Source organism: Centruroides sculpturatus, unplaced genomic scaffold (genome assembly GCF_000671375.1).
Source record: "Centruroides sculpturatus isolate CEXI.00-Female unplaced genomic scaffold, Cexi_2.0 scaffold983, whole genome shotgun sequence".
Taxonomy (NCBI): domain Eukaryota; kingdom Metazoa; phylum Arthropoda; class Arachnida; order Scorpiones; family Buthidae; genus Centruroides; species Centruroides sculpturatus.
Window position 1 is genome coordinate 189,456 of NW_019385180.1, and position 27,443 is coordinate 216,898.

At 27.8% G+C, this 27,443-nt stretch overlaps 1 protein-coding gene across 1 annotated transcript in view; it reads left to right on the plus strand.

Annotated features, from left to right (window-relative positions):
* LOC111635834 (exportin-1-like) overlaps positions 1 to 27,443 on the plus strand; it is a 78,424-nt gene that overhangs the window by 42,993 nt on the left and 7,988 nt on the right. The window contains 19 exon segments of the mRNA XM_023380934.1: positions 4,001 to 4,175; positions 4,316 to 4,422; positions 4,497 to 4,612; positions 4,682 to 4,796; positions 4,874 to 4,993; positions 5,110 to 5,164; positions 6,812 to 6,843; positions 10,413 to 10,448; positions 13,678 to 13,836; positions 18,071 to 18,274; positions 18,351 to 18,489; positions 18,560 to 18,663; positions 18,746 to 18,823; positions 18,922 to 19,078; positions 20,529 to 20,608; positions 20,693 to 20,776; positions 22,272 to 22,395; positions 25,501 to 25,563; positions 25,865 to 26,097. Of these exon segments, the coding sequence (XP_023236702.1) occupies positions 4,001 to 4,175; positions 4,316 to 4,422; positions 4,497 to 4,612; positions 4,682 to 4,796; positions 4,874 to 4,993; positions 5,110 to 5,164; positions 6,812 to 6,843; positions 10,413 to 10,448; positions 13,678 to 13,836; positions 18,071 to 18,274; positions 18,351 to 18,489; positions 18,560 to 18,663; positions 18,746 to 18,823; positions 18,922 to 19,078; positions 20,529 to 20,608; positions 20,693 to 20,776; positions 22,272 to 22,395; positions 25,501 to 25,563; positions 25,865 to 26,097 (2,181 nt within the window).

Genomic DNA, 27,443 nt, shown 5'->3' on the forward strand with positions numbered 1-27,443 from the left:
TTATTTTTTGGATAACCGATTATGTATGAAAAAATATATTAACCTATCTTGTGTTGAAATTTTTCTTCGTTGTGTGTCGCTTTGTATTGAATTTTCATCAATGTTAAGCCTAATGTAAACTTTTTAAAATAATAATCATGGCTGTTGTATTGTTAAAAATTATTTCTTTATTTTTTACAAACAAAATAAATATATTGAAAAATATAAAAACAAAAAAAAATTATACTTTAGAAGTTAATCTAGTATCAAAAACGTTCGATTCAGCACAACACACAGTCCTCAGAAAAACACTACACAAAAGTGCCAGTGCTGCCAGCTAAAACACACACCAACAAAACAATATTGGACTAGCCCAAGATATAGCCAAAGATTGCAGTGCCACAGCACTAGTGAAAATTTAAATTTGCTGACTGGAATGCTTTTGGTTAACTGACATTTCAGATAAACAACACTTTACTGTAATCTAATAATCTTAACCATTGTTGTTATTTTTTGCCCGGGCAATGCTGGGCCTGCTAGTAATTTATTAAAAATAATTTATATTGAGTTTCAGTTGAAATGTAATTTTTGTAATATTATTGCTGAAATTGTCATTTCATATATTATATTTGATGATGGGTTTTAATTGTATTGGGAATGAAATTTTGAATGTTTATATAAATTTATTATGACAATCTAAATATATTTTAAAAGAATCATACAAATTAATTTTTTTATAAGAATTTACAATCTCAATACTAATAAGATGATGAAAATGTTTTTGTAAATAAGTAAACTTACAATAATTGTGTGTAATTATTGTAAGTTTATTTGTTTGAAATGACAATTATGTGCTCAAAAAAGTGTTTGGAATTTCAAAAATTACATGACTGTGCAAACCACAGCTTAGAAAAACCTGTGACTAGTTATTTAACTATTTCTGCAGTTATTGCAGTTATACCTGTATGTAATAAAGAACAGTCAGTGTTAAAATATTTAAATCAGTATTAATTATTCATTATTCAATATCAGAATATTCATAATAGTCAGTATTCATTAAAATTCAAAGCATTTTATCATTAACTAGCAGACCTCACCAAGCGTTGTTGTGGCTTAAAATGTATCTATTATAAATGTATAACACTTCCCCCGTGGGGGGAATTTTTCAAAAAATTCCTTCTTAGTGTACATTCTCTTGATGTACCCTATTAAAACGCAATCAAAAATGCAAAAAATCGCATCTAAACTAGTATAATTAGAAGCAGAGTTCTTTACGGTAAGCCTTAATCCTGTCCATCTCCCCTAGTGGGGGGGAATTTCGACATATATATTATATAAAAACACATGCGTATTTGAATGCAGCGTTGTGTTAAAATTTCAAAGGAATCAGTAGGAACTAATGAACATTACATTTTTATTTATATAGATAGATAGAAGATATCTGCTTTAGTTCATCCTCACAGAAAAGCAAACTTACGTCATCATACTCATAACGCCATCTGTTGGACATAAAAGCCTTAACCTTAGATTATATATTTTAATTTATATGAATGTTTAATGGAATAATATACAGCCTATGTCCACCCTGAAGTTCCATTCTAAATATTGGTGAAAGAATTTTTGAAATCAGATGAGTAGTTTTGGAGATTACCCTCTACATACAAACTTACAAACATTACCTCTTTATAATATTAGTATAGATAACTATTAATGATGAAATGTTTTGAGTTTTAATGAATTTAAGTAAGAAAAATATGTTTAGGAATATTATTTTATGAAATTATATTGATATAATTTTGCAGTTGATTGACTTTCTTTTATGCACATTGTCATCATTAAATGACATAATTGAATAACAGATTATTGTAATAATTCCTCTTTTGAATTAAGATGAAACAGAAAATGCAATTAGAACAAGTATTTCAAGTTTTTAAAATATAAATATACACAATAGTAGGCAATAAAGTTGTTTACTATATTGGATGGTCATTATATCAAATGTCCACTGTATGGTATAAACATCTGCAATTTCACAAAGAAAGAACTTAAACTTTACTTGAAACAAAAAAATAATGGCATACATATTTGTATTTTATGTATCATTTACATACAATAAATATGCAGTTAAAAAAAATGATTCGATTATTTGTTCAACCACATTTAACTTTAAAGAGTGCTGTAGTAGTTCATTGTTGGATAGCAATTTTTGTGTCAGACAAAACCTTTATCTTGTTCTATTAAATTTCAAGTAAAATAATTGGAACAAATTATTTTAAGTGAAACTAATTAATTTGAAAATCAAGTGCATCATGGCTGTTCTTTACCAATCTTATTTATAAAATTGTCTCTTATTTCTGCACATTTTAGTATTTCTTCTCCATATTTACTGCTTGATTCAAAGAATATATTTTGCCTGCTTTCAGCCAAAATATTGTTTGACAAACTTCTTTTGCTCAATATTTCATCACTGTTCACATTTTTAGCATATTTCTTTTGCACCAAAAGTTTACAGTAGTATGGGATTCTACATATATTCTATGGACTTAGGTTTTCAAAAGAAGGAGGGAAAGAATTGATATCAAATACAATGTTTATATTACTTAATCAGCACCCTGTAATAGTAAATGCACTGTCTATTGGAGGAAGATATGACTTACTATAAACTGAAAAACTGCATATTCAATTTAGCAATGTCACTGCTACCAAAATGTATTTCTTACAGTATATTGAAACAAAATTAGAATGTTGCATTATTGCTTGAATAATAATAAAGCAAAAAGTTACTGGTTTTATTCTATTAATAGTTGCCCTCAAATAATAGTTTCAATCAATTGCAAATAATAAAAATAATAGTTGCTGATATGAACATATAAGCATTTGAACACAGAGTAGATCATTTAATTGTGAAGAAAACAAATTTGTAAGTAAAAAATTAGTGCACATTCTTAGAATGAATGCTGATTAGTATAACATATTAAAGTTGAGTTGACATTTTCCTAGTACACTGGATGTAATTTTGATGCTGTAAAAGAATTCCTTCTTAGTGTACAGGTAACCCCCGTATAACACGGCACTTCTATAGCACGGATTCACTCTAACACGGTTCGAGAATTGGTACCATTCCCTGTATAACACGGTACTTTTATAGCATGGATTCACTCTGACACGGTTCGAGAATTGGGTAAAACCCTCGTACAACAGGAAATGTAATAAATTTTTACATACTTAAGTAATAATAGTTCACGAAAATTATTATTTTTGTGAACTATTAGTACTTAAGTATGTAAATTTTCTTTTCTCGCCTTCTGTCGATACACGTGGTCCTTCTCGAAACTTGTTTCAATGTTGCCAGATCGCGACGCTTCTGCTTCTGATGTTGCCGAATGTTTTTCCCTTATTCCATACTTGCTTTATTCTTCATAAGTGCTTAGCACCATATAAGGAAATTTATAAAGACCTTTTAACTAGAAGCAAGCAATCTAAAATTACATACATTTTGCAAAAGGTAAAGCATGGATCTGAAGATAATGCAGAAAAATGCTCAGAGGATAAGGATAACTTGCCAAAAAGAAAACGCTCTCGGTTAATTAATAGTGTTTTTAGTGATGACGAAGAAAACATTGTTTAATTTATATTAATATGTATCACTTAAAAAAATTTTAATGAAGATATTTATCTTAATTATGAAAATATACTAGCATGTTTTTTAATTTTTGGAACCTAACCCTCCTTTTCGTATTAGTTCTTTGTTTCGTATAACACGGATTCGCATAACACGGCAATTTTTTGGAACGTAACTACTGTGTTATACGGGGGTTACCTGTACTGTACATTCTCATGATGTACCCTAACTGGGTATCAAATTTCAACTTTCTACTCCTAACCGTTTGGGCTCTGTGCTTATCATCATCATCATCATCAACTCATCTCAATTATATAATAAGATTGGATTTTATTTTAACAATTTTTAATTTGAATATTAATTTAGAAAGACTAAATAATAAATGAATTAAATTTTCAGCAACGAATTGCACAGGAAGTGCTTACAACTTTAAAAGAACATCCGGATGCTTGGACAAGGGTAGATACCATATTAGAATTTTCTAAAAATCAACAAACAAAATATTATGCTTTACAAATTTTGGAGAATGTTATAAAAACTAGATGGAAAGTTCTTCCGAGGCACCAATGTGAAGGTTAGTCATTTGATATATTTATGATATACTTTAAACATGTGTGGGGGGAAAGACACATACAAATTGATTTGCTTCTTTATTATATTTGTTATAGTCACCATTAATTTTAATTTTGTTCTTATGTTATGCATATATTTTAGGAATAAAAAAATACATTGTTGGTTTGATAATTAAAACATCCTCTGATCCTGAAAGCTTGGAAAAGGAAAGAGTTTACTTAAATAAATTGAATATGATTTTAGTGCAGGTAATTTTATTATAAACTACAAATAAATTAAATTCTTATAAAATTTTAATTTATCAATATTTTTTCTTTTTTAGATATTAAAAAGAGAGTGGCCAAAAAATTGGCCAACTTTTATAAGTGATATTGTAGGAGCCAGTAAAACCAATGAAAGCCTTTGTCAAAATAATATGAATATCTTGAAACTTTTAAGGTATTTGATTTCTGTAAAGCATTTTAATACATAAAAATTTGATAATTATATATTAAATTTTTATTATAGTGAAGAAGTATTTGATTTCTCAAGTGGACAAATGACGCAAGCAAAGGCCAAGCATTTGAAAGATACTATGTGTAGTGAATTTTCTCAGATTTTTCAATTATGTCAGTTTGTTATGGTAATGAACCTAATTTTTTTTAATTTGTTTAATTAGACATTATAAAATACTTATATTTTAAATTTCTTTTATTAAAGGAAAATTCTCAGAATGCTCTACTTGTCCATGCTACATTAGAAACACTCTTAAGATTTTTAAACTGGATTCCTCTTGGTTATATATTTGAAACAAAATTAATAAGCACTCTCATTTATAAGGTATTGCCATTTTTTTTACTGTTCAGAAGCAATGCTTTGAATTATTTATATGTCTGTTTTAAATATGAATGTATACTGTATATATTGAAGTTTAAATATAATTTTTTTTATTGCAGTTTTTAAATGTACCAATGTTCAGAAATGTTACATTGAAGTGTCTGAATGAAATAGGTAAATATTATTTTAAAATTTATTTTGAATACTACAAAAGATAAATAAATCTTACTTTTGGACTTGTATTGTGATGTTTATTAAAATGTATATGCAAAAATTGTCAAAGTTTTGACATAATTACAAAGTGCAATGTGTGAATTATTTATGATCCTTTTGATCTAAAAATAAAATGTGTGTTTCTTTTTTAAAAAATTCTGAAGAATTCTTAAAATGTACAGAATACTTTTTGATATATTATCATAATGCATTAAAAATAAAAACATAAGGCTTTTGTTTTATTCTTTAAAGAAAATTAAATTAAATAGGATCAGTTGTTTTGTGTATGTTGCTGCAGTGGTTCTCAATCTTTTATTCATTGTTGTGTTAGTGTAGAAAGTTGTTGTAACCTTCTACCCTTCTCACTCAACAAACTGTTGCTAGCTATTTCTAACATTTCATTCAACTTTATTATTTTTATTTATAGAATTTTCCTAGCTGATATCATAGATAAAGACAAAAAAGCAAGTGTACAAAACAACAATGAACAAAAATTCCCAAATTTTTGGCATAAACTTCTATTGACTTTGCAATACACAATTGAGAACTGCTATGTTTATAATGTATAGTGGTGGGAGGTAAAATATTTTTATTGATTGTTTTCTTTCAGTATGGTAACCATGACTTTCTAGTTGTTTTCAAATCATCTATTATTTTTTTAATTATTATTTTTAAAAGTTTATTTTTTGATGATAAAATATTTAAAGAAAAATTATCAAAATGCAATATGATGAAAAATAAAGCATGAAGTTATGATTAATCAATACTAGCATGTTTTTTAATTTTTGGAACCTAACCCTCCTTTTTGTATTAGTTCTCTGTTTCGTATAACATGGATTCGCATAACACGGCAATTTTTTGGAACGTAACTACTGTGTTATACGGGGGTTACCTGTACTGTACATTCTCATGATGTACCCTAACTGGGTATCAAATTTCAACTTTCTACTCCTAACCGTTTGGGCTCTGTGCTTATCATCATCATCATCATCAACTCATCTCAATTATATAATAAGATTGGATTTTATTTTAACAATTTTTAATTTGAATATTAATTTAGAAAGACTAAATAATAAATGAATTAAATTTTCAGCAACGAATTGCACAGGAAGTGCTTACAACTTTAAAAGAACATCCGGATGCTTGGACAAGGGTAGATACCATATTAGAATTTTCTAAAAATCAACAAACAAAATATTATGCTTTACAAATTTTGGAGAATGTTATAAAAACTAGATGGAAAGTTCTTCCGAGGCACCAATGTGAAGGTTAGTCATTTGATATATTTATGATATACTTTAAACATGTGTGGGGGGAAAGACACATACAAATTGATTTGCTTCTTTATTATATTTGTTATAGTCACCATTAATTTTAATTTTGTTCTTATGTTATGCATATATTTTAGGAATAAAAAAATACATTGTTGGTTTGATAATTAAAACATCCTCTGATCCTGAAAGCTTGGAAAAGGAAAGAGTTTACTTAAATAAATTGAATATGATTTTAGTGCAGGTAATTTTATTATAATTTTTGAAATCAGATGAGTAGTTTTGGAGATTACCCTCTACATACAAACTTACAAACATTACCTCTTTATAATATTAGTATAGATAACTATTAATGATGAAATGTTTTGAGTTTTAATGAATTTAAGTAAGAAAAATATGTTTAGGAATATTATTTTATGAAANTTATTACATTAATCTAGAATTGTATTTGCTTTTATTGTATGTAAAAAAATAATTTTAAATTATCCAGAAAAGTGTTTTAGAATAGTGTTGTGCTCTCTAATCTAAACTAATTGTACAGGATTGCTCAGATTAGTAAAAAGTTCAGATTAGCAGGTTGCATGTAAAGAAGAAATATAAAAAAAGAAAAGGCTATAGAAATATACATATGTTTAAAAAATTTACTAGTTAAATTGCTGTATAATTTGTAGATGAACATATGGATATATGTCAATAAGAAAAAGATTCTGAAACTGATGCAAAATTTAAAAATTAGAAGATATTTATTGTATTCAGTTATATTGACAGTAAAATGCATTTCAAGAAGCTGTTTAACTTGAATGTAAACATTCAAGTTAAACAAATGAACAATTAAAATACAAAACAAGTATTTTTATAAAATATTTAAATCACTTCTATGTACAGCAGAAAAATATTTGGTTTTATCTAATTTATATACTGTATAACAAATCTAGCTAATTTTATCATCATGAAATTGAATAAAATATAATACAAATTAAAAGTAACAATTTTAAAGAAATTAATTTCTTAAAAATAATAAGCAAGATATTTTTATATGATATGTGTAATTTATTTAATTGAGACTTTCAAATTTTAAAATATCATTACATATTTAATTAATTTTTTTAATATTGATGTGTAAATTAAATAACACTTGTTTTATGTTTTTTTAATTAATTATAGTCAAGAAAGTAAATAGCCTTAAAGCTTTTTAGAATGAAAGTGTAGCAATATCTTAACATTATAAATGCATGATTGAATACATGAGATACATTCCAAAAATAATAATAGCTATCTATGGCAGTACATTATTCATGATCTATGCACAGTTGTCATAAACTTAAGAAAAGCAGAATCATTTGCAATTTAAGGAAACTTTTACTAAATTAAGTACTCCACTTGAGCTATGCTCTACAATAAAAATCAGTACGTACACTTTAACAGGCATCTTGATATATGCCTGGAAATATCAATTTTCTCATGACATAGAGGCAATCAATTTATGTGCTCCTTGCATTTGCCTATAATTACCACTTTGTGGGTTCTCCTTTTGCAGCATACTTACTTACAACTTGTCTAGGCATCAATGTAGGCACAACAAAGGTTTTGTGAAATGTTGTCCCATGCATCTTGAAGTACTGTCTTTATCTTATCTTTTGTTCAGGGCCTTTTTTTTTTTTTTTTTTTTGAGGACATGTGCCACTGGTCATTGATTGGATGAATTTGGTGGACTTGGGACTTGTATCAAATTTTGTCAAAACTGAGTAGTAGTGGAGTGAGCAGTATGACAGTTTGATGAGTTTGGGAGATCACATCTCCCTGCAGATGTAGGCAGGTCACAGAATGTAAAATTGCCTAGTAGCATTGTGCATTAACAATCCCATCATGAAGAATTAAATTACAGTGCCAGGATATTCAAAATACTCCCACACTTGACTTCTTGCTTCACACAATTTTGAGCAAGCTCTTCATTGGGCCATCTGATGACTCTTTGTCAAATTTTTCATATACAACAAGGAAGGATGACTTATCAGACTAAATTATATTTCTATTGCGTTTCCATCTGGGCAGGTGGTCCCTGGCCCATGATAATCATTTCCTATTCTAAACTGATGTTAACATGGGTTTCACCTTACTCTTATATGAATCTTAGCTCATGTCATGTAGCCTATGTGTTAGCAGTTTGTTGAGTTACAGGATGATCTATGGGTCTGCTCCACAATTCTGCCTAAGTGAATGTACCATGTTAGTATTTCAAGACAAGATGATGTAAAATTTGATTTTCCTTGATCTTCATTTTTGCATCTAGGTGTTGTGGAATGGTTTCCTCAGAGTATCCAAGCTATACCCAAAAATGCAAATTATAGAAAAATATCCAACCTTTTTAAAAAATTTTTTTTTAACTAAAATAAGCATGACATGTCTTAATTATCAAATTTTGTTGATAGATTAGTTTCTAACAAATATTTTGGTATTTTCGAATGCTAAACCTGAAGCAGATTCAAGAAATAAACCAAAAATGTTTGTTTATATCTTAAACAGCTTGCTGGAAAAAATGTAAAAGGTATTGATTTGATATTATATAGACTTATGTATGGCATTTGGAATTGTACCTCATTTATGTTTGAATTATGATGGAATTCTGTCATAAGTTGGAAATAACTAATAATTTGTTATCACTTATACTAGCATCCATCTTGAAATACTGAAGTCATTTCAATGGTGCTAATAGTATGATATTTTCTGGATGTTCTGTATTTTTGGAAAATGGAATTGGTGCATAAATAGAATTTTTTTTAATTTTCTGTTTATTTTTTGAAGTATCCACAATTTTTACTTTCTTGGCTTTAAGATTATAACATACGGAAAGTATGGTGATCAGTCAAATTTTGGCTCCCCGAGTTTTTTTTTTTTTTTAATTTTTATTGTTTGACATTCATGGAGCCCAAAAATATAGGAAAAAATCCTTACAACATTTTGTGTGTTTGTGTCAGTGTCTATTTTACATTATATCTCAGGACTGGATAAATCAAAAATTGATAAAATTATCAAATAAATGTTTGGGTCACAATCACTAAATGGTATTGCAATGTAATGAACATGAAGTTTAATTGCAAAATTGAAAGTATTTAATTTCTTATCATGCTCTGATTGCAAGAAAGCAAGGTGATAACACCAAAGCGAGAAAATCACATTGTCAAAAAAGCTGTAATGACTTATTTGAAATAAATTGGGATTGGTCCAGTTATTGAAACCGGGAGAAAAAGATAGAATGTGTAGCATTGTGATATAGGTTAAATATTCTACATTGTTATTTTATTGAATTGCAATTGTTGCACATAACAATTGCGAGAGTACATTGCTCTCACACTGTGAGAGAATTTACTGCAAGTGGTAGTAAAGTATTGTTTTTTTTTGTAATATTTCTCTTAAAAAAAAGTCAAACTTGAAAACCACTGTAGGAATCACTTCAGAACATATCAGTTGAGGAATATTACAAAGCTCGCAGTTAAACTTTTATTTATTTTTGAGAAATTTAAGAAAAAAAATGCCATTTATCTGCTGGATACATACATTCAAAGATGCAAGTTAACCACCAAAATTTAATAGCATCAATGACCTATATATATATAGAATTAGAGGGGGGTCACATATGAATTGGGTCAAGCTTAGTGAAAATTTTATTTATTGGCATTTACAATATTTTTAAAAACTTGTCTCTACCATCAAAATTAAGTCTCTTGCTTTCTATAATAATCAATAATATAAAAGTTACTTTTTAATAAAATTTCATAAAAGTGGTGACACCAATTTTGACTTTGTGCTAATAAGTCTTAGTGTCTTTTAAACTTAAATATTTTTCTAAATAGAGAAATTTCTAATAATTTTATAAAATTACTTGTTGTCTTAAGCTGTTTTTTATTTAAATTTTATAATGTAGTACAATTAAAAACTAGCAATTATTTATTGAGACGTAGTCACAATGCCAGGCTGCAATTTTTAATCATATTTTTAATTTATTTAATTTAAAATATATGCTCTCCACCTCAAATTAGTAATATATTATACTACTAACTTGCTCCTGTATATTATACTTTTTTGCTAGCAATAGAGTCATGCTGTTCATCTGTCTAGCTCCTTTCGTGGGAAATTTTTGAATTGAAATAACGTAACTTCAGTTTGCATGGGAAGTTCATATGTAGTTAATTGGAACCTCCTGCCTCTAAGCTTTCCATGTCAGGTCTTGACTTTCATCTAACTCCATTCCAGAGATTAAGAAAGGACAGATATACAATAGTCAGCAACAGTGGAAATTTATAGGTCTACAATTTTTTCAAATTACAGCCTAATTATCATACTTTCTTTCTGGTTCCCTTAACATCGTGTTTCAGTACTGGAAAAGTTGAGCAAAACCCCATGTTAGTTTTTTCCAAATGGAAACTAGGCCTTTGTGTCTTAATTCTGGGACAAGATTAGGCACAATGTACTTCCATTTGATATTTTCCACTTATATGATGATTTCTGATTATCATGAGGATTTGTGGCAGCTTAAATTCTGGAATTTTGAGTGTTATGCATCCCAACAGATAAATTCATGCTTCATTGGTAACCAGATAATGTTGAGTACTTCTAGTATATTGCATGTCAGCTCTTGGCACTACAGATAATATCTAAATTTTTTTTGTCTTTATCAGGTATCAATAAATGATACACTGATGATGATCTATGTGATTTCAGTTGTGATTTTTTTACTGTCTTTTGACATGTCAAATAAGAGTGTCTTGTTTCTTAAGAGAATTTCCACAGACTTTTTATGAAACTTTTGCAGTCTGACATAACCACCACAAACAACAGCCTCAGAATTGGTGATTTTGTTTTCTTCGTTTGTCCACAAGGATTCTTATGGTTCCTACTTTCTGTGTCAATTCGTATATTTGTGATTTTGAAGGAGCTTGTTACATGTCAAATTTTGTCCTAAATTGCTGGGTTGTGTGGAAACATCCTGTGACATAGTAGTTTGTTGAGTTACAGGATGATCTATGGGTCTGCTCCACAATTCTGCCTAAGTGAATGTACCATGTTAGTATTTCAAGACAAGATGATGTAAAATTTGATTTTCCTTGATCTTCATTTTTGCATCTAGGTGTTGTGGAATGGTTTCCTCAGAGTATCCAAGCTATACCCAAAAATGCAAATTATAGCAAAATATCCAACCTTTTTAAAAAATTTTTTTTTAACTAAAATAAGCATGACATGTCTTAATTATCAAATTTTGTTGATAGATTAGTTTCTAACAAATATTTTGGTATTTTCGAATGCTAAACCTGAAGCAGATTCAAGAAATAAACCAAAAATGTTTGTTTATATCTTAAACAGCTTGCTGGAAAAAATGTAAAAGGTATTGATTTGATATTATATAGACTTATGTATGGCATTTGGAATTGTACCTCATTTATGTTTGAATTATGATGGAATTCTGTCATAAGTTGGAAATAACTAATAATTTGTTATCACTTATACTAGCATCCATCTTGAAATACTGAAGTCATTTCAATGGTGCTAATAGTATGATATTTTCTGGATGTTCTGTATTTTTGGAAAATGGAATTGGTGCATAAATAGAATTTTTTTTAATTTTCTGTTTATTTTTTGAAGTATCCACAATTTTTACTTTCTTGGCTTTAAGATTATAACATACGGAAAGTATGGTGATCAGTCAAATTTTGGCTCCCCGAGTTTTTTTTTTTTTTTAATTTTTATTGTNGCATTTTTATGAATAAAAATTTGACAAACTATTTATCGTTTTATGACGTGTAAAATTTTTTTGTCGCATTCGCTGCTTTTAAGTAATGCATAAACCTTCGAGGTGCGAGGTCCTTCGGACCACGAGGCATAGACGGTGGGCCACGTCATCCATGCCTTATGCTGCCCTTGGTCATAGAAATGATGTAATTTGAATATAAATAATTTATAAATACGTATGTCAAATTATATTTTTATTATGATGTAAAATATATTTAAGAGTTTACAACCATTGTGCTGGGTGAGACGCTGTTGAAACAAAAAAAGTTATGCATTCCATCACGTACATAAACAGTGTCGTAATTCGCCAAGTGCAAATCAGCAATTTCGTAAAATTGTTGTTTATTTTGAACAATCCGGATAATGGAGGTCCGGATAATCAAGGTTCTACTGTATATACATATACAATGAACACAGGTTCTATAGATTATGCAATTTTCTGTGGCTGTTACTGCCATCTATTCTTCAAACCAAACTATACTTAAAATTAATCAACATGAAGTGCATGAGAATTTAAGTAGTTAAAAGCAAATCTCTATTGTAGTTTGTTTTATAGTGATTTTGGTTTTATAAGAATCCTATATTTTAGTTATACCATGTGTATTTGTAGAAAAAATAAGTTATAATTACAAGTAACAAAAAAATGTTATTGTATTATGCAGGTTTGTTTTTTCCCTTTCAGCTAGTAAAATTTTTCTCTGAATTAGATAGGATAATATTGATTTAAAAGTATATATATATATATTATATATATATATGTATGTATGTATGTATACTTCAATTTATTTTGTAGTTTGATCTTGATCTTGTTCAACAAAAGATGAGCTTCTCTATGTGGCAAACATCTTGTGGAGTCAACCATGTTAAAATTTAGTTTCATTTGTTAATTTATTTACTGTTTAGAAAACATTACATGAAGAGTTATTACTTCTTTTAACTTGAAAATTATTTAATACTGTTTAACTTTTATATAAATGTTACTTCAATTAATGTAAAAAGAACTTCTACACTGTAGAGTATAAAAAAAAAATGTAACGAAAGTTAAATCAATGATGTTATCTTTACTTCTAGTCTTGTTAGCATTTCCATCATTTTGCCATCATGTATAAACAAGATGAAATATTGCACAGTGAAGCCCATGGATGTTATCTTAAATGTGTAGAATTATTTTAGTTTCAAAATTTACTTTATAGTGATGTTAGCATCACAATTATCATGTTGTGTATCTTAGCCATCAACAAGACTGACCAACCATTCATTATAAATGGCATTGAATGGGTCATCTTTTGTTGGACAGACTAAATTATATTAATTTTCTCTTTTATGTAAGAATATAATAATAAAATTGAAAGATTAAAAAAATAATAATAATAACCTTTATTAATTTCATTATATTATTAACTCTGCTTTATTTTTAAGATGCTCCCTCCATCAACAAATATTAAAGATGCTTATTCTAATGGTCAAGATGAAGAACAAAAATTTATACAAAATTTGAGTTTATTTTTATGTACTTACTTAAAAGAACATGGAAATTTGATTGAGAAACGTTCAGATTTACAAGATACTTTACTTGCAGTAAGTATTAAGTTTTTTTATTTAAATGAAGTTTGAAAATTTTGATCAAATAAAATCAAATACAGTGGAACCTCGCATAACAAGCAAAACAAATAGTAAAATAATGACTCACTTAATGAGCAATATTTTGCATAACAAGTGACAAGAACAGGGGAAGTTCAGGATTGTGAGCATGCTCTATCAGTCTGTGTTTAGCACTCGTTCCGCTAGCATCTTACTGTCGCTTGTGATCACATATTTTTCCAAACTTATGTTCACACATATTACATATAAACATCAACAACCATAGTCCATTATATAATAAACACACCAAACGATATGCCAAATTCTTGGGCTATGTAAATTCTATAATTAAATAGTAGAAATTAATTAATTTGACTAGAGGTAGGCAGTTATGCTGCCATCTTGTAATAAATTTAATGACCAATTCCAAATTAAATTTTAGAAATATCTAAATTATAAATTAGTTATTTATAATTGTTAAATTTAATACGAGATGGCAGCATAACTGCCTACCTCTAGTCAAATTAATTAATTTCTACTATTTAATTATAGAATTTACATAGCCCAAGAATTTGGCATATCGTTTGGTGTGTTTATTAGACATATTATCTGTGATTTTTTTTTTTTTTTGTTCAAATCGAATTTGCATTTCAGGTTGGTTTGTTCTTCGCTAGAAGAAATGATGATGATTCATGCTCCTTAACAATGTATATTGTATAATTTTTTTTGAATAAATGTTATACATAAAATATTTGAGTACTGTTTTTGGCATGGAACACATCATATTTTACATTAATTTATATGGGAAAAATTGTTCCGCATTACGAGTAAGATTCTGGAACAAATTATGCTTGTTACGTGAGGTTCCACTGAACTTTGTTTTTTCTTTGTGTTTTATGTAATTCTTTTATATGATTGAAAAATTCAAATAAAAATATTGTTTGTAAGAAAATAGTAAGGGTAACAAAATATAGTTGAAATTCCATATAACAGATTGCCTTCAGGAAGCAGAAAAGAATATGTTATATAGAAAATTGATTAAATGGGAAAGCACAAGTAGTGAAAACAAAAACAGCATATTGTAACGATGTTTTATTCTTCATGCAAAAGTATACGTACAATATTTTAAGTTTTTATTTTTATAATATATTTTTAAACAATAGAATGAAATAAAATAGAAACTGAATTTAATGCTATTGTTGGAGTAATTCCAAGAACAATAGAACAGTTATGGGAGTATTATAAAAAAGAATGCTTAAAAAAAGGCTGTGAAAGGCTAGTATTGCACTTTAACCTATCTGATGTTGAAATTCTTCTCTATTGCTTGTGACGCCATGTCGAATTTTAAGCCTTCAATGTTAAGCCTAACAAAAATTACGTGTTTTTTAAAAAGTAATCATGGCTATTTTATCATCAAAAATTATTTTTTATTTTTCAGAAACAAAATAGATATATTAATAAATATAAAAACAAAAAAAATTATATTTTGGAAGTTAGTTTTAATATAAAAATTATAATGAGTAGCGACATCTAGTTCCAAAAATGTACCGATAGTGTAACAAGATATCGCAGGTCAGTCAAGGTCAAAGGTCACAACCACGAGAATTGTTGAGAATAACACAGGACAGGTTAAGTAAGAATCATAACACAACCTGTTAAAAAAATTTGTAATAATGATTATTTATACATATAAAAATATGCACCTAATAAATTAAAATTTAGACAGTTTGAATAATTCATTTTCATTCATATTGACAGACAGATTTTTTTAAAATTCTTTCAATAACCAAATTAATTTGTAATTCTGAATTGAACCACCAGACATTATGAAAGTTAAAAGTTCAGAATGAACTTGATGAATTTGTTTAGTAATTATCAGTTTTGCACTGAATTGGGATTAAACTCTAACTATAATTTGACATGGTAAATAGGAACATTTTTTAAAAAATAATAGGAATTAAATAATAAAAATTTAAAATAGTAAAAATTATTTTACTTATATATATATGTTACTGTGAAAGACCGAAATTAGAGAATGTCGATATTTTCCAGTGAATGTTGACACATACAAAATATGATGGTGAAAGACCAAATATTTGGTTATATTTATATTACACATTCAAACAATTGCTGGTGTATGTCGACAAGCACAGATAAGTCTTGGTGGAGGTTGAAACGACACCTGAGAAGGTTAACAGAGAGGCGACAGTCTGTCGCCAAATTCTTCACTGTTTCCTTCTGCTCAAATTGGTAATACCGTATGAATACAAGTCTCTGATGTCGACCATGGTCGTACACATGCCTGAAATGTGTTGGTGGTTGTTGTTGGAATAGAAGACTCTGACTTTTATAAATTAGCAAACAAAAATGATATCCTCAAGCAGCTTTATACCCGTAAACAGTTTGTAATTTGTAAAGAAAAGTTACTCTCAAAGATATTTCTTCTCAAGAAATATCTTTGAGAGAAGCAGCTGCAGCTAATTCAAAAAGTGGAGGGCAAGGCTATACACATTGTCATTGCAAAAGGATGTGTTCCATGAATAAATTCTGTTGTAAAACAAGGAGCTCTTGTACAATTCAAAGTGCCATAACAGTTTAAGTTGTTGCAATAAATAAGATTGTATAACGTTAATCACATAATTTATGTGTAAGTTTACTATTGTATTATTTTCTTTAATGATTTGGAATGTACTGTTCGTTTTAGTGTTTAACGGTTTATTTACATGCACTGTTACTTAAGCTTTCCCATATTTTGACATATTAAAAAGTTTCGTATTTGTCTTAACGTAATAAAAATATTTTTATTCAACATTCACCATTAGTGCATGCTGAATGTCGACATTTGTTGGTGTAAGTGAGAAATAATGATATTTAGCAAATATTTTGTACATACATGAAACGACTGTGTGAATGCTGACATTCACCAGATATTAATCATTCACAGTAACATATATATATATATAAAACTGTCCTTTTGATTTCTTTATTCTGAATTTGTTTTTAAGCTGAGCATTTGACATTATGATCTATATAACATATTCTGTAATCTGAAATTTAAAAACTGAAAATACAGTATATATTTGAAGACTATTAGGTTTAGTTAGTTACAAATTTTGCATAGTTTATTTTGTTAAATTGAATAAAATATAGTGAAACCTTGATTTAATGGACTAATTTGAGTGAGGGGGGTGTCCATTAAAGCTGTGTCTATTACATAATAAAGTAGGTTTTCCCAATGCATATGTTAAAAATTAAAAAATTAGTTAATCTGTTTTTTACTTATGTATTACATTTGTGTAATTAAACTTAGGTATATAGGAAAAGTCTAATTTCACTGAAGAGTTTTCTATATGTATTATTGCTTATGTACTCATAGTTCTGAGCTGTAATAAACAAGTACATGATCTAAATTGAAATAAACTAGCATTTTTGGAAAATGCGCTTTAATTGTATTTAAATAAACAAATAAATAATCTTAAAAAAACAAACAAATTAAATTTGACACAAACAAACAAAAATTTCCTATTTATTCATCTTCGGATGATGATATATTGAGACACTGATATAGCATAAAGTTAAGAGCAGTGACTCTGATTTGAAAAAAACTGTTAATTTAATTATGTATGAAAAGCATTTTAAAATTAACAGTGTTAATTTTCACATATGACATATGGACTAGAAATAATTTTCCAATATAGTAATGAATTTCTTGTTTTGTAAAAAAAAATGTTCTTTATATTTATATTTTATTTATGAATTAAAAACAGTTGGTTCTGTGAATAATGCATTTTCATTTTCTGTATTTATTGAAAATGACNTTAGGATACATGTCCTTGAGTGAAAAACAAAGGATTTGAATTTATAGTTCTTTTGATTGTTTCTCTTTATAATATCTAAAAATGGTCTATGCCTAATATTGTTAAAGTTTGTTTTAGATTATAAATTAATTAAAATATTGTTAAAATATTTTACATCTTTATAGAAACTCACGATGGTGTGCAAGATATGGCATGTGATACTTTTATAAAAATTGCACAGAAGTGTAGACGACTCACATATGACATATGGACTAGAAATAATTTTCCAATATAGTAATGAATTTCTTGTTTTGTAAAAAAAAATGTTCTTTATATTTATATTTTATTTATGAATTAAAAACAGTTGGTTCTGTGAATAATGCATTTTCATTTTCTGTATTTATTGAAAATGACGTTCTCATCTTTTTCCCCAGGCATTGCATTATTTACTTTTGATATCAGAAGTTGAAGAAGTAGAAATTTTTAAAATCTGTTTGGAATATTGGAATGCATTAGCAGCAGATTTGTACAGAGAGAACCCTTTTACTGGTGTTTCTGCAACACCACTTATTTTACCACGTGGTCCTAATTCAGTTGTGCCACTCAGAAGACAGTTATATCAACCAGTTCTTACAAAGGTTTTAACTTTTCTGATATTTAATGTCTAATTTTCAATTCAGTGGTTTTATTTATATATGTTTTTTCGTTTTTTAGCTTCGTTATATAATGATTGGGAGAATGGCTAAACCTGAAGAAGTGCTTGTTGTTGAAAATGAACAAGGAGAGGTTGTTAGAGAATTTATGAAAGATACAGATTCAATTCAGTTATATAAAAACATGAGAGAGACTCTTGGTAAATAATAATGGATCATATCAATAATATATTTAAATTATTAATACTTATTAATAATAAATCATTTCAGTATATCTTACTCATCTGGACTATAATGATACCGAGAGAATTATGACAGAAAAGCTTCATAATCAGGTTAATGGAACAGAATGGTCATGGAAAAATTTGAATACAGTATGTAATAAATTTAATCATAATTTAAAATTGTTTTTAATTATATGTGGAAATAACATATCTAATTTTTAAAAATTTTTAGTTATGTTGGGCTATAGGTTCAATTAGTGGTGCAATGTATGAGGAAGATGAAAAGAGATTTCTAGTCACTGTTATAAAAGTAATATTATTAATTTAAAACATTTATATTGAATTTTTATGCTAAATAATTCATATTTCTGTAAGAGTTATAATTTTATTTTTACATCTATTTATTAGGATCTTCTTGGTTTATGTGAACAGAAACGAGGGAAAGATAACAAAGCAATTATTGCATCAAATATAATGTATGTTGTTGGACAATATCCAAGGTTCCTGCGTGCCCATTGGAAATTTCTGAAAACAGTTGTAAACAAATTGTTTGAATTTATGCATGGTATTTATAAATATTTTCTATAAATAATTTTAAATTCTTTATATTTCTGATTTTTCTTGCTGTATTAAATGAATCAAACAAAAAGAAAAACATTGCTATCTGATTGAGTTATCAAAATAACAACCTCTCAATTGAATAGGTTGATACATTGTCATTTCAATCAGTGAATACTTCATTGCAAATCAAGTAACATTTTCTGCTGTTTTAAACAGTGAACTTCAGGCTAATATACATTTATAATTAGTGGAAAAGAGCATATTGTTCATAATTATAGCTAGGGCAGTAGACAAAAACCTGTTCTTGCATCATGTTGGTGCTCTGTAGTCCTGTATCTCATTGACTGCTTTACGGTCCCTATATATTCAAGTGTCTGATTAGTCCTGCCATCCCACACAGGTGTACTGTATATGCCTGATGACATCCATGGGTGTACCTTGCCCTTGTCATTTTGGAGAAGCTTATATAAGGTTGGGTTTCTCCTATAATAAAGCTTAATCTCTGCATCATTTGCTATCCTCCTATAAATATTCTTAAGAGATTCATTATAATTCACCACTTTATAGCTCTTCTTAACTTCCATCTCTCTTTGCCTGGGTGCCCTCTTCATATCCCTTTATTAGGCATTCCACTAATCCTGTTCATATCTCAACTCTCCTGCAATCTGTGAGATACAAGCAAGTTCTTCTCACAACTTATTAATCTTGGTCATATACAGTTTTTATAAGCACTCTAAAGGCTGTCATTTTAAAGTATCATGGTTTACTTGATGTATAGAAGAGAAAGGGCTGTATCCTTGCTTCCTGTAAACAAGTGATTAGGCAAGTTACTACAGATGTTCAGAATATCCTTCTTAAAGAAATACTACCCTGTCCAAGGATGTGTTTTCTGGCCAAGCATAGCCACTGCCCATTATATTATGCTTGTGATACGGTTGGCAAGTTGGATCATTATGGAATTTGTTGCATCTCCTGTGAAGCCAATGTCCAAATGTTTTGCAACTGAGACCAATTGAGAGATCTTGGTACCAAATAAAAGTAAAAAGTTTATGAAAATAGTTGGGAACCTGGATCCATGAAGGGGTTGGAGAACAAGATCAAGGCCAAATTTTGCCACTTCAGAGCTGACCAGTTTTCATGGTTAATGGAATGGGTTAAAACTAAAATTTAGATTGCAGCCAGTTGTGATCCTGATTATCTCATCTGAACATTAAACAATCTATCTGCATCCAATAAACCTTATTTTGAAGTAAATAATGATTTTTAAGAAGTTTGAAATTGTGACAATTTTTAGGATACATGTCCTTGAGTGAAAAACAAAGGATTTGAATTTATAGTTCTTTTGATTGTTTCTCTTTATAATATCTAAAAATGGTCTATGCCTAATATTGTTAAAGTTTGTTTTAGATTATAAATTAATTAAAATATTGTTAAAATATTTTACATCTTTATAGAAACTCACGATGGTGTGCAAGATATGGCATGTGATACTTTTATAAAAATTGCACAGAAGTGTAGACGACATTTTGTTCAGGTAAATTATTATTATTATTTTAAGATTTATTTTAGACTACCTTTTTCATATTTTATATTTGTATTATTTATTTTTTTATTATAGATTCAAGTGGGAGAAATAATGCCATTCATTGAAGAAATATTAAATAATATCAATACAATAATTTGTGATTTACAACCTCAGCAGGTGTGTTGTTTAAGATCATCTAAATCTTGGTTTATTTAAATAACAATTGCTTTTAATTATTAAAATATATAAATTTTAAATAACATATTGCATTTCTATAATACAATGATTAATATATTTTTTCCTCTCTCCCTTAAATTTTTTTTTATCAATGATATTACAAGTTTTTTATCAATGATATTACAAGTCAAATAATGAGAGAGAAGTTTTGTAAATTTTTCAAAATGTTTCTTATTTTTGATATACAGTAGAGTGTCGTTTATCCGAATCATTTGAAGACTAGGGTTGTTCGGATAACCGATTATGTACGAAAAAATATATTAACCTATTCCATGTCGAAATTTTTCTCTGTTGTGTGTCACTTTGTGTTGAATTTTCGTCGATGTTAAACCTAATGTAAACTTTTTAAAATAACAATCGTGGCTATTGTATCGTTAAAAATTGTTTTTTTATTTTTTACAAACAAAATAAATATATTGAAAAATGTAAAAACAAAAAAAATTATACTTTAGAAGTTAATCTAGTATCAAAAACATTTGATTCAGCATGACACACACTCCTCAGAAAAAACCACACAAAAGTGCCAGTGCTGCCAGTTAAAACACACACATCAACAAAAAAATATTGGAGTAGCCCAAGATATAGCCAAAGATTGCAGCGCCACAGCACTAGTGAAAATTTAAATTTACCAACTGAAATTCTGTCGGATAAATGGCGCTCTACTGTAACTTTATTTGTGGATTTGCCTAATTTGTTTATTCATTAATAAATATCAAATTCAATAAAAAAATATACAAAGATAAATTATATTTACAAAAAAAAGGAAGGAGAAATTTTAAATTATATATAATTTTTTGACAATTAGCATTATTATTTTATGTTAGTGGAGTTTTCAATGTCTTAAGTATTATGTATTGTTCATTACTAAATTAACTTTTAACTGAAATACTAAAACTGAGAGCTTTTATTGTAAATCTAGTAAAACTTCTTATTCTCTTAAAGAATATGATTGAAGGCACAGATGTATTTTTCAGTTATATGTAAATAGAAAATAATTTAATTTTCTAAAAAGCATTCATTACATTTATAATGAATAATTTTGTTTTCAACGATCAGTTATGATATTATTTGGTGAGTTATGATATTATTTGGCAAATATTTATTTGATTTGAAGGTTTTCTGTTAGATTATTATTTTTAAATTATTATTAATTAATCCTAATAGTAATAACTATGAAATCTAAGATGGATAATTAGTATATTAATGTTTGTTTTAGTTTATTTCAAAGTATAATGTTTATATCAATAATCATTACACTTTTCACAACTAATTACATGACATCTACAGGTGGAACATGATCATCTTATAATTAATTCAAACAAAACATTTAAGAATATGAGAATATTTTAAGAAATTAGACAAATAAATAAATCTGTCAGTTGTCAGTTTGAAAACTTCAACAAATAGATTGATTAATGTTATTTTATTTGTTTAGGTGCATACATTTTATGAAGCTGTTGGATGTATGATAAGTGCACAAACAGATCAACTTGTTCAAGAGCATTTAATAGAAAAATATATGTTACTTCCTAATCAAGTTTGGGATGATATCATTACCTGTCCAAGGATGTGTTTTCTGGCCAAGCATAGCCACTGCCCATTATATTATGCTTGTGATACGGTTGGCAAGTTGGATCATTATGGAATTTGTTGCATCTCCTGTGAAGCCAATGTCCAAATGTTTTGCAACTGAGACCAATTGAGAGATCTTGGTACCAAATAAAAGTAAAAAGTTTATGAAAATAGTTGGGAACCTGGATCCATGAAGGGGTTGGAGAACAAGATCAAGGCCAAATTTTGCCACTTCAGAGCTGACCAGTTTTCATGGTTAATGGAATGGGTTAAAACTAAAATTTAGATTGCAGCCAGTTGTGATCCTGATTATCTCATCTGAACATTAAACAATCTATCTGCATCCAATAAACCTTATTTTGAAGTAAATAATGATTTTTAAGAAGTTTGAAATTGTGACAATTTTTAGGATACATGTCCTTGAGTGAAAAACAAAGGATTTGAATTTATAGTTCTTTTGATTGTTTCTCTTTATAATATCTAAAAATGGTCTATGCCTAATATTGTTAAAGTTTGTTTTAGATTATAAATTAATTAAAATATTGTTAAAATATTTTACATCTTTATAGAAACTCACGATGGTGTGCAAGATATGGCATGTGATACTTTTATAAAAATTGCACAGAAGTGTAGACGACATTTTGTTCAGGTAAATTATTATTATTATTTTAAGATTTATTTTAGACTACCTTTTTCATATTTTATATTTGTATTATTTATTTTTTTATTATAGATTCAAGTGGGAGAAATAATGCCATTCATTGAAGAAATATTAAATAATATCAATACAATAATTTGTGATTTACAACCTCAGCAGGTGTGTTGTTTAAGATCATCTAAATCTTGGTTTATTTAAATAACAATTGCTTTTAATTATTAAAATATATAAATTTTAAATAACATATTGCATTTCTATAATACAATGATTAATATATTTTTTCCTCTCTCCCTTAAATTTTTTTTTATCAATGATATTACAAGTTTTTTATCAATGATATTACAAGTCAAATAATGAGAGAGAAGTTTTGTAAATTTTTCAAAATGTTTCTTATTTTTGATATACAGTAGAGTGTCGTTTATCCGAATCATTTGAAGACTAGGGTTGTTCGGATAACCGATTATGTACGAAAAAATATATTAACCTATTCCATGTCGAAATTTTTCTCTGTTGTGTGTCACTTTGTGTTGAATTTTCGTCGATGTTAAACCTAATGTAAACTTTTTAAAATAACAATCGTGGCTATTGTATCGTTAAAAATTGTTTTTTTATTTTTTACAAACAAAATAAATATATTGAAAAATGTAAAAACAAAAAAAATTATACTTTAGAAGTTAATCTAGTATCAAAAACATTTGATTCAGCATGACACACACTCCTCAGAAAAAACCACACAAAAGTGCCAGTGCTGCCAGTTAAAACACACACATCAACAAAAAAATATTGGAGTAGCCCAAGATATAGCCAAAGATTGCAGCGCCACAGCACTAGTGAAAATTTAAATTTACTGACNGCAGTTAATAGATGACCAGCTTGACTCTACTGCTAATAGGAAAAGTATGATGTACAGGGGCAAGACACTACTAATTTGAGGTGGAGAGTGCATATTTTAAATTAAATAAATTAAAAATTGCAGTTTAGCATTGTGATGCTGTCACAAAAAATAATTGTTTATTGTTATTATTTTATATTTCTTACATATTCAAACAAGAATATATGAAATAATAGTTATTTAGCTATCCTGAGTTATCTAACTTTAAGTTTCTACATTCATAAGTATTTTTAAATCTACCATTGGCTTGGTGCAACTTAGCTCAAGATGCCCTTGCACCAAAAACTACAGATCAAACCATAAATTTAACTTCACTTACATATTCATCTTTATTACAAAATCTGGATAAAGAAAACTGATGTGTTTCTCTGTTTTGAAGTTTCCAAGAATTATCTTATTCTCATATATCTTAATTAGGAAATTAAACAATAAAAATAAGACATGAATGATTGTTTTTACAGTTGTCATTAATTTTTCTATAATATATGCATTTAAATCAGAACAAAGAGGTATTTTCCATATAAAAAGTATTTAAAATATTTTTGATAAAATAAAAATTTGTAAACAATACACAAAATAAAAAACTTTTGACTCTTCTGGATCAGTTTACAGTGTAACCTGCTAATTGAACCTGTTAAGTTGATCACTGTGAGTTGGTCTTTGTAAAATAATACATTTTTGTAGTGGAGATATTTGCATACAGTAACCACCTGACTATTGTGACCATTGACCACTTTGATCATGTATGTCTTAAGGTAAGAAATCATCTTGGATAAAGTGACCATTAAAAAATAATAATAAAAACAAAACCATTTTAAAGGATGTAATTCAATTTGTAGCAATCACGTTGCAAATATAAAATATTTGAATCATTGTACTTTATGGATAAGAAGTTTAAACTAAATTTCCTATAATCTTTTGAAGTCTTTATTTTAGAAGCTTAAGTAAAAGAAATGATAGTTTGAAAAATTAAAAATCTGTATCATAAATTGAAAACACCACTAGCAATGTGCCAGCACTGCAATTTTTTGGCAGCAGCAGGCAAATTTTAAAATTTCTGTTATGATAGAGATTGTGTTGGGTCACTATTGAGGTTTCTATTGTCAATATTTCATAGTTTGGCTTTGTCTAGTAAAGTGATCTAGCTTCACGTGTTCTTTGTGTAAATTTTTAATTAGGTGAGATTCATTTTCTTTCTTTTTTCAATAACTCACTCGCTGACCCCAATTAACTTTTAGAATGGCTAGAAAGGATACAAAGAGCTAAATCTTCAGCAGAAATGTGAACTGATCCACTTTCTAAAAGTCATAGTGAGAGGTGAACAGCTGAGAAGTTGAGTTAGTAAGACAACAGTAAACAACATCAAAAAGAGGAAGCATGAGTCTTTGTTCAAATTGAGCCCGGAGATATGAACAGAAAGAAGTGGGCATCTGAATTTGATGGCATGAATTTCTAAATTCTGAAGTGGTAAAATGAGGATATTAAATGAAAACACAGATGAAGTTATTGACTGTGATTGTGATGTTATGACCATTGAATCAGTTGATTCAGAAAATGTTTTTGGAAATGTCCTAAAAGAGTTCAATATGGGGAAGAATGATAGTAGTGAAAATAAAGGAAATCTGTATCATAACGAAGGGAACCCTTGCCTTTATCCCACAAGGAAGTTTATGATGTGATGTAGAATTTCATATTTACTAAATTTGAAATACTGTATTTAAAATTAAGGTTAGCGAAATATTTCGCATCTTTTCAGCATGAATATTTTATAAACACTCCTATTGTTTTTAAGTGTTTCATGCTATATGTTAATGAAATAATTTAAATGTTAACAGTTATTTAAAATATTTATATTAACAACATTCGGGTTTAAGAAAAGTAAATTTTTGTTAGTGAAAGGTATGAGGTATATGTAGCAAGAATTTTTAAAAAAATAACAACTTTATTTTTCAGTTAGGAAGAATTTATTTGGATATGTTAAATGTATATAAAGTAATGAGTGAAAATATCAGTGCTGCTATTGCATTAAATGGAGAAAGTGTTACAAAACAGCCGCTTATTAGAAGTATGAGAACAGTAAAAAAAGAAACATTAAAACTGATTTCTGGTTGGGTTAGCAGATCTACAGATCCACAAATGGTAAGTGAAGTAATTGTTTTAATCATAATTTTAAAAATTTTGAAATTATCACATAGTTTTAAATTTAATTATTTTTATGTCAATTAAAAAATAAATGAATAGCTATAAACTTCTTTGCTTTTGAATATAATTATATTTTAATCATTGAAATTATATATAGTTACTGAAGAGAGAATTGTATTAAAAATTAATTTTTAGTTTAAATTTTTATTTGGATCTGTTGTTGTTTATTGGGCTGCAATTTGAAAAAATTGTAGGGCGATAAATTCCCACTGCCGTTTGTTAGTCCATCCATCTTTTCTTAATCTCGAGAACAGAGTTAGATATATAAAAGACAAGACCAGATATGGAAACCTTAGGGGCAGGATGCCTCAATTAACTATATATGAACTTCTGATGCCAACCGAAAGTCACGTTTTTTCAATTCAAAACTTTTTCTTCTGAAAGCAGTTAATAGATGACCAGCTTGACTCTACTGCTAATAGGAAAAGTATGATGTACAGGGGCAAGACACTACTAATTTGAGGTGGAGAGTGCATATTTTAAATTAAATAAATTAAAAATTGCAGTTTAGCATTGTGATGCTGTCACAAAAAATAATTGTTTATTGTTATTATTTTATATTTCTTACATATTCAAACAAGAATATATGAAATAATAGTTATTTAGCTATCCTGAGTTATCTAACTTTAAGTTTCTACATTCATAAGTATTTTTAAATCTACCATTGGCTTGGTGCAACTTAGCTCAAGATGCCCTTGCACCAAAAACTACAGATCAAACCATAAATTTAACTTCACTTACATATTCATCTTTATTACAAAATCTGGATAAAGAAAACTGATGTGTTTCTCTGTTTTGAAGTTTCCAAGAATTATCTTATTCTCATATATCTTAATTAGGAAATTAAACAATAAAAATAAGACATGAATGATTGTTTTTACAGTTGTCATTAATTTTTCTATAATATATGCATTTAAATCAGAACACAAGTATTGTATTTAATATATTTTTGAAAGAATAATTATATATCAAGTTATGTCTTCTCTTTAATTGCATAAATTCATTTACTTTTATTTTTAATGCCAAATTATATAAAATAATAATAAATTTTTATAGTAAATTCTGTTACATAAATTATGCTTTCAGAACAATGAAATCCATAAAATATTTGAATATTAGCATTTTAACTTGCTTCTTATATTGATTTAACTTTTAGACTTTCTTACCACTAGAATTATTTCAGTTAGTAATGCAGGTTGTATAGAATAACTATTTAAGTCAATCTTTTTCAAACTTGTTTGGTCCACAGCTTCCATAGTCTGAATTTAAATACAATTTCTTTG